Raw genomic sequence first — 8,806 nt, forward strand, 5'->3', positions numbered from 1 at the left:
GTGCTTTTCTCCATTAACCCATATTTAGTAATCTCATAATCTTAATCACATTCATTTTCTAGAATAAAAAGATTTTAAATACTAATGTGACAAATACGTAGCTCAAGGATATGTTATTCAGACACCGTGGTTTTGCCAAAGTGGACTGAGCCTTCAGCCTCTAGCTGCCTGGAGCCCTGGGAGGAAGCCAGAGTAGGAAAAGCCTTGGCCGACGTCTCACTGATTGTCCCCAGCGCTGCTCCCATCCTGAGACGCCCCAGTTCCAGCACATGAGTTCTCCCCTCAGAAGGACCCTTGGTACCCATCAGGCTGGGAGGCTTCCTGACCTCTAACCTCCTCTGTCAGGGTTCAGGCCTCCACCTTGAACCCTGGGCCATGCCCTTCTGTTGCTGCAAAGCAAATACGTAGAAGAACCGAGGCTCTGTTACCAAGTGCCATCAGAGGGAACGGCCTCCATCATGACATCTGTCGTGGTCATCGTCCAGGTCCTCATGGGGCCCTGAGAATGACCTGCACTACATAGTCACAAAAGGAAAAACTAGCACCACTGTGCAGCACCACAACCCAGTAGCAAAGCTGCTGAGTGTGCAAAGGCACACACACAGGTGGGTGTTAGGTCCTCTTGCTGCACATTATGGGGCATGAGAAAAAAAAAAAATAGTGGTGGGTGTAGACTATGCAAAATTCAAGAGAAGGACAAAAAAGAAAAATTGCAAAAAAATCCATGGTAAAAATAAAAAGTCAACATGTATTTAGTTGTTTTGGAAGCTATATAAATAGAGATTCCCTAGGGGTTGAAGAGAGGTCAGCTTAAAACCTGCACACACTTCCCAACCCCACCCCACGCCTGGTCTGAAAGACAGCTTCCCTGCCGGGGTGGTGTCTGCCCGCTGGGCTCCGACGCTGCTGCTTCCAGACTTGTCTGTCTGACATTTGGAAGGAGGAGGGAGATCCATTGATCTCCCCGGTGTGCCCTTCCCACTGTCCTTGACCTCCCTTCCCTATGTAACCTCCCGCAAGTCGAAAATGGGAGGCAGCCCTGGGACCGCTCGGGACAGTAGGGGAATCTCACAATTTCCCAGGATTTTATGAAAGTAGGAAGTGGCCCAGCTACCAATCTCTTTGCTCCGGAAAAAGACCCCCACGTTTGCCTTCTCTCTCACAGGAGCAGTCACTGCTTTGTCTTTCAACAACAGTATGCCAGGGCTATCCTCTCCCATGCTCCACAGAAACCTGCTCTGATTCATGGAGAACTTACAAAATTAAAATAAGCGCTGGGGCTTATGTCAAGGTCTTGAAATGAGGGAAACTGGCCCCTGGGTACAATTTGAGTTGTGTGTCCTATGTGAGATTCATTGTGGGGTTGAGTCTGATCTTGATATTGTCTTTCCTTGCCATTGGTCATATCCTCCCCCTCGATTCTTTCTTAAGATCTATTTGTTTATTTGAAAGAGTTACAGAGAGGGAGAAAGATCTTGCATCCTCTGGTTCACTCCCCAAATGGTCACAACAGCCAGGGCTGGGCCAGGCTTGGGCCAGGCTCAGACCAGGAGCCAGGAACTCCATCTGGTCTCCCCCTGGGGTGGCTGGGGCCCAAGGACTTGGACCACCTTCTGCTGCCTTCCCAGGTGCATTAGTAGGGAGCGGCATTGCAGGCAGAGCAGCTGGGACTCCACCTGCACTCTGATACGGGATGCCAGGGTCGAAGGTGGTGGCTTAACCTGCTGTGCCCCAAGGCAGGCTTTTCCATCAACTTCTGAGCATGGGGATGGAAAATGTTAACGCTCCGCGAGAAGAAACTCCGTGCAATAGTCATTGAGGAAGAATGAGAGCTTTTGTGAAAGGCAAAGGGGGCTCAGCAGGGGCCCGGAACGCTGGGTGCCATTCCGGGTGCTTGTCCAGCTCAGCAGGGATCCAGAATGCTGGGTGCCGTTCCGGGTGCTTGTCCAGCTCAGTAGGGACCCAGAATGCTGGGTGCCATTCCAGGTGCTTGTCCAGCTCAGGACTTGCAGAGTCTCAAGAAAGGACCCCTCAGGGCTTCCTCCCGTGGCTTTGTGACCACAGTGGGTGGACCTGGGAAGAAGGAGAAGGCACCTTCTTGGCAGCTGTCTTGGAACCTGGCACAGTGATCTTGGTGCAGTGATTCAATGAGGAAGAAGTCTCAGGAGGGGGCAGGGAGGAAGGTCCGCGGACTCGTAGTTTTGGGAGAGGTCTCCCCTCGGCCTGGTCTCACAGGCAGCGCTGGCCAGGAATTGCACCAGAATGGCTCCACCAAGAGGATTTGTCCGTTATTGGCTGCTCCTGGGATAAGTCTGACACGGCCAGGAATCTCCAGGACAGACAGTTCCCATCAGCCAGGGGCAATCCCCCCAAGAAAGGTGAAGGTGTGTGTCCTTTTGACCCAATGCCCCAGCAGCTGGGGCCTGGTGCTCTTGGCTGGTGCTCTAAGGGACCATTTATATCACATGTAAACCCTCTTCTATCCTAGTGTATTATAGCACACATTCCTCAAGGCATACCACTATCGCATTATTGGATTAAATTGGATTACAAGATAAATCTGGGGTTGGGGGGTTGATAGGAGGGTCATGCAGGTTCACATCATGCATTTTGTACCTGGGAAGTAGGTCAGAGTAAACCCTGACTGGGAGCTAGCTCGCATTCCCAGTTTTCTGCTTTTGCTTGGATTGCAACCAACTCCTGTCTATCGAATGCCCATTACGTTGAAGGCACAGTCTGGGCACTGAGCAAGGAACTGAAAGACACAAACCTCAGCCACTGCCTTGGGCCTTGGGAATTTATAGTTTGGCTGAAGATGGGGATGGAAGAGAGGGAGGGAGAGAAAGAGAGAGAGAGAGGAAAGGTGACACGGAAGTGTTATGCAAATCGAAATTCCACTCTCTCGGGGCCAGCACTGTGGGGCTGCAGGCTAAGCTGCCATCTGCAGTGCCAGCATCGCATGGCGGTGCTAGTTGGAGTCCCAGCTGCTCCACTTCCAATCCAGCTCCCTGCTAATGCACCTGGGAAAGCAGCAGAAGATGGCCTGGATTCTTGGGCCTCTGCACCCATGTGGAAGTCCCAAAAGCTCCTGGTTCCTGGCTTCAACCTGGCCCAGCCCTGGCCATTGGGGCCATTTAGGAAGTGAAAAACCAACTCTTACCCAAGAGTCGTATGAGCTAGATGCTCGTGCACAGGAAGGCAAAAGCGCACACACTGCAAGATGGTCCTTGCTCTGTCCCCGGGGTACACATGCCACCCTGTCACATTTCCCCACACACGTGTCTCCTGCAGCTGCATAGCCCCTTCTCAGTGGCCCTGTGTTTGCTGTCTTCACAGAGGTCAAAGATTACGAGCCTCCGTTTGGTTCCAAGGTGCGGGAACACCCCTGTGTGGAGAGCATGAAGGACAATGTGCTGCGAGATCGAGGTCGACCAGAAATCCCCAGCTTCTGGCTTAACCACCAGGTAAGGCATGACTGCTGGGGCGGGATCTGGTGTTCCTGGCTGGGTCAAAGGGACGCTAGGGGAGCACCCAGCACAGCTGCTGCTGCAGCCAAAGTGCTTGGAAATAAATGGAGGGGCAGCAACTGATGCAGTGTCTAAGCAGCGACTGACAGCACGTACAAACCCTGTCCTATGTTATACGGTAGCACAGCATCCTCACCAGCTGTCTCACCAGCCCCTTAGGTGGGAGAGAATTCTGGGAGATGGGATTTAAATCTCGGGGCGGGTCCCTGTGTGTTCCGGGACCAGAGAAGGTTTTGTTTATGAAGCAAATCAATAAAGCGGATGACCCTGGTATTTACTCTAAGTTCCAGCAAGCAGGGGAGGAGGCAGCACTCAACGAGGGCTCATCAGGAACCATCTGAAGGTTGTTTGTCACATTTTGTAAACAAGGACCCTTGGTTCTGGAGCGAAAATGTTTCTGTTTGCAGCCAGGGCCATTCACTCCCCGGTCTTTCCCCCAACCCGGGAGTTTACGTTTCATTCCCGCTGGCTTCCACATGTTTTCCTCTGGGAATCTGCGGCTCCGCTCCGGAAAGAAATTCTTAGAGTTGCGAAAGGAGCAGGGTTTGTCAGGCAGCTGGACCGGGGAGTGACTGCGGCATGCAGGACGCCACGCACAGGTGTCTGCTGAAGAGGGCGCCATCGCTCTGGGTTGGAAGGAGTTGGGAAGTGGTAGGTTTTCCTAAGGGCAAGGCAAGTTCAGATAAGAAACAGAAATAACAACACCTCTGCCGCAAGACTGAAGACAGATGGAGCAGGAAGCCTGCACTGGGCTAGCCTTGACCGAAGCCACTTCGGGGACAGCCTGTCAGCCGTCAGGGCTGACCCAGGTTGCAGTGGGTTGAGGGGCCTCTCCTGGGTTTCCGGCAGATCATCTGTGATTCTAAAACTGCAACACTGGTTTTGCATAAATCCAAAAATCAGAAGATTCTAGAGTGTTACGTTTCTTCCAAACTCTGTAGCTTCTTCTGCTATGTAATTCTTCTAATGAAGCCATTATTCATGATGATAAAATTCTGGGAAGAATTTGCATAATACATTTTTTCTCTTAATGAGATTTGTTGCCCTATTGATTTCAAGTTAATGCTTAATATTTAATTTAATTTACTGCCTGTAATTACAGTGCCAGAATAAAATAAATGTTACTTGTGTACCAACAATAACACTCCACTTTTAACAGGGCTATCAATCAATGCCGTCAATTAGGTGAATTATACAATTAATTCAACATCATGAACTCACAGGGTGGGGAGGGAGAAACAAGCTTGTAGGTGTGTTGGGAAAGCTGTTGGTGTTAAAAGGCAAGTGGGACAAGTGCTGGCTCTCCAGGGCAGGGTTGAGATCTGTCTGTCCCACCTTGGCCATTGTGAGACATCGCCATTGCCAATGCTGATCGTTTAGCTGGGAAGAAAAGACTGTTTCTGGCTTATCACATTATCTATTTAGCTGTTGTCTGATTTCTTCCCAAAAGGATTTGAAATAGTAACAACAAAATTTGCAACGCAAAAAAAAAAAAATAATAATAATAATAATAAGCCAGTGAATGGAAACTTGGCACCCTGCTGGACTCACTGGATGGGGCATTTATGGGGCTGGGATGAACCCTATTAAACGGAGTAGAGGCAAGCACTCTTAACATACAAAGACTGCGTTTCCCAGAGTGTGATTTAATGTTGGAGACAAATGGGGCAAGCTAGAGGTCATCCTTGGTAGTTCCTCGAAGCTGCTTCTGAATTCTTCCACGACACGTGCACTTTACATAAAGAACCCGGCCCACCGCCTGCATTCCACCCTGACTTTGGTATTCAGCCCTGTGGGAATTGAATGGTATTATGTGACCCAACTCTATGATCCCCAGCACAAACAACTGCAGAGCCAGGACTTCGGGGGGGGGGGGGGGGGGCGACAGGTGGAATATGAGGGATTTCTAGGGTGGAGACAACATTCTGCATGATATGGCAGTGGAAGATCAAAACCAGTGGAATGTACAACACCCAGAGGGAACCATAGGGTGAACTGTGGATCCTGGTTAGGAATGATGTATCAACATTGGTCGTCAGTTGCAATAGGTGCACCAAACAGAGGACAGCTGGTGACAGTAGAGCCTGTGCATGTGTGGGGAAGTAGCTATTTAGAAACTTTCTGTACTCTCCATTCAGTTTAGCGGTGAACCTAAAATTTCTCAAAGTAGAATAGAAAGGTGTCACAGGTATTAGGGGCCACCACCTGAGAAATCAAGCGTTGACAATATTCCTCTCACCCTGTGTCCCAGCAGGGGTCCCTCGTGTGTCCTGACCTGTAGTGACCAGATCGCACCAGTGCGAACAGGCAGACAGATGTCTTGAGCTGTTGCTCCCTGCACAGCCCCTGTTCCACATGGAACTGGCAAGGTGCTTGGGCAGAGCGTGTTAGTACGCTGCAGGGCCAAATGTCAACAGACCACCTTGCCACCCCCAGAACCCTCCGTTCAAGTGTGCTTTGGACCTCTCTCCCTCTCCAGGGCATACAGATGGTGTGTGAGACACTGACCGAGTGCTGGGACCACGACCCGGAGGCCCGTCTCACGGCCCAGTGTGTGGCGGAACGCTTCAGCGAGTTAGAGTACCTGGACAGACTCTCGGGAAGGAGCTGCTCCGAGGAGAAGATTCCCGAAGATGGCTCGCTGAACACTACCAAATAGAGCCTCTGGGACAGGCTGGGCCAAATCCAAAGAAGTCACCGCTCTCACCAAAGAACAGAGGCAGCAGGAAGCTGCCCCTGTATTGGTCGATGCTTCCTGGAATACCAAGGGCATCACTCCCCCTCCCTGTAAGCTGTGGGATGAGCGGAAAACACAGCAGCAGGGAGCAGGTGACATAAAGCATTCTAAACCTTTGACATTGTCATAGGATAAGCTGTGTTAGCACTTCCTCAGGAAACGAGATTGATTTTTTTTACAATAGCCAATAACATTTGCACTTTATTAATGCCTGTATATAAATATGGAATAGCTATGTTTTATATATATCTATATATGTCTATATCTATATCTATCTATATAAATATATATAGCCATACTCTGAAAAGAGACAAGGAAAAAGATCAAAGATCCCCAGGAAATCGGTTTTGTTGGAGAGCTCCAGAACCGAGCGAGGAAGGAAGGCAGAGGACAGCGTTAGCACTTGACAGTCACACGAGGTGTCCTCCCCAAGCTGGGCGACGGGCACCTGGCCTGAGCAGAGACGCTCCGTGTCTCGGGGCCTGCTTTGGCCACGTTACACTTGCTTTTGCAATCCTGATTCCTGGCACAGGGGTTCTCCTCCAGCCCTGGAGCTAAGTATGGTCGCACTGTTTGGGGACCAGTGTTCCTGGGGTTCCTGTGTGCCATTGATGCTCTTGGATTTTGCATCTGGGCTCCAAGCTCCGCACAGTTCAGAAACTGCCCCATCTCTGCTAGCTTAAATGTTTCGAGGCCCCATGTGTTCCCCTCATAGGCTGCAGAACAATCAGGGTAAATGTCTGCACCCGTGAACTGGCCCCACCATCTACTAGTAAGATTGTTCTTCGCCGTGTCATTCCCTGTGTATCTTTGCTACTCTTCCCCAGTCCCAGCCTTCTTCCTTCCCCAAAAGGGAACAGATTTCCCACCACCACCTCCCGCCCCAGGGCTCACTGTGTTTAGTTTCCCGCCACACTTGGCTTGAGTCTCTCGCTTTCCGTGCAAACATCCCTGGGTCCCGTCTTTCTGAGCTCCTGAAAGCTCAAGCAGGTGTTAGCCCAACTACACAATCCTGCTACTGTGAGGACCCCGTCCTTGGGCAGGCTGAACACGTGTTTGGCTTGGCCAGCACAGCGCTGAAGAAAGTTGAGCCACTTTTTAAATATTTGTAGATTTTTGCAGAAGGACATGGATCCCTCGTAAGGACAGCAAATGGTTTCCAGTTCTCTGCAATGCACATTATTCACAAAATGAAGGTTGGACACACTTAAAAAGCTGCTTCTCTTCTCACTGTAAACATTTGTACCCCACTCTGGGATTTCACCAAAGTCCCTTGTAAGAAACGTGCATTCAAGCCGTCATTCTCTGGCTATATCATAGGATTTCGACTACCTTGTCTGGAATGAAAATTTGAAGTCAGCCTTTGGTTGGACTCATGGGGACTGTCATGTGGTCCCAGGTAGCCCAAGTCCCTTTTGCTTCTCCATGAAGGGTTTTTCCCTCTGCATTAAGGAGGGGAGTGCTTTCCTCCAGGAAGGCTTCCTGCTGTTTTCTGAACTCTTCAGGACACCAGCCTTCCCCGCATGGTGAGGGCTGGAACGTGGGACACCCCGGTCCCATTTGCAGTAAGGAAGTCTGTGTCCACGTAGACAGGAACAAAGATTGAGCTTTAATACTCCAGAGGAAACTTGTTACTCCACAAACACAAGTGTTAATGCTGCAAGTAACAATCTTTTTTTTTTTTTTTTATCATTTTGTGTTTTTAAAGCTATTTGTCTTTAGCCAGAGGGGAATACGAGAGAGAACTGGCAGTGGGCGCATCTCATTGAGGTTCTAGGATATGTGAGAAGCGTGGGGCCCAGTGGAAGCCCCAGGCGCCCTGCTCAGTGCTGCTGGGCTTCAGAGACGACCACACACTGTGCAGTCCTAGGAGGGAAGCGCTGAGTTGCACTTGCACCTGAGGGCTTGCTGGTGCCTTCCCAACAGCTGTTGCTCGTTGACCTCTAGTGGTGGATTCTTAGAGTACTGGTGCATACAGGGGATCTCCCGAGGTTTGAGAGCTTTACCACTTCTGGGTCATCCTCAGTGTAAACTGGATCGTGGTGTCGGACGATACTGTGGCTTGTTCGATGTTGTCTTTTTTTATTCAAGAGAAAAGACCAAGGAATAACATTCTGTAGTTCCTAAAAATACTGACTTTTTTTTCTTACTACTATACATAAAGGGAAAGTTTTAGTCTTTTATGGAACACTTCAGCCATGCTCATGTATTAATAGGAATGTGAATGCTGTATACTCTTTTATATCAGAAGTCTCAAGCACTTATTTTCATCCTATGCATTGTTTGTCTTTTATATACATGAAATGTTTATTAGATTGAATAAAGCAAAAATACTCAGGTCAGCTTCCTGCCTTCTTTTCCTGTTCGTAGTAGCGAATACATTTGCCCCTCATTGGATTAGTTTGCATTTTATACAGAACACTTTGCTAAACAAACCCTCTCCAACTTTTTCATATGGATTGTCTTTGTCAGCCGACAGTTTCATGTCTCTTAAACTAAAAGCAAGCAGGTTCACCAGTGTAAGAAGAGGGAAATGCTGGTG

At 49.4% G+C, this 8,806-nt stretch overlaps 1 protein-coding gene across 1 annotated transcript in view; it reads left to right on the plus strand.

The window, feature by feature from the left end:
• The window catches only part of TGFBR2 (transforming growth factor beta receptor 2), an 87,704-nt gene extending 79,102 nt beyond the window's left edge, over positions 1–8,602 (plus strand). Inside the window, exons 6-7 of the mRNA XM_062215668.1 lie at positions 3,337–3,464; positions 6,007–8,602. Coding sequence (XP_062071652.1) covers positions 3,337–3,464; positions 6,007–6,186 — 308 coding nt within the window. The 3' untranslated portion in view covers positions 6,187–8,602. The remainder of the gene's footprint in view (positions 1–3,336; positions 3,465–6,006) is intronic.
• Positions 8,603–8,806: the final 204 nt, after the last annotated feature.

Source organism: Lepus europaeus, chromosome 2 (genome assembly GCF_033115175.1).
Source record: "Lepus europaeus isolate LE1 chromosome 2, mLepTim1.pri, whole genome shotgun sequence".
In the NCBI taxonomy this organism is placed as follows: domain Eukaryota; kingdom Metazoa; phylum Chordata; class Mammalia; order Lagomorpha; family Leporidae; genus Lepus; species Lepus europaeus.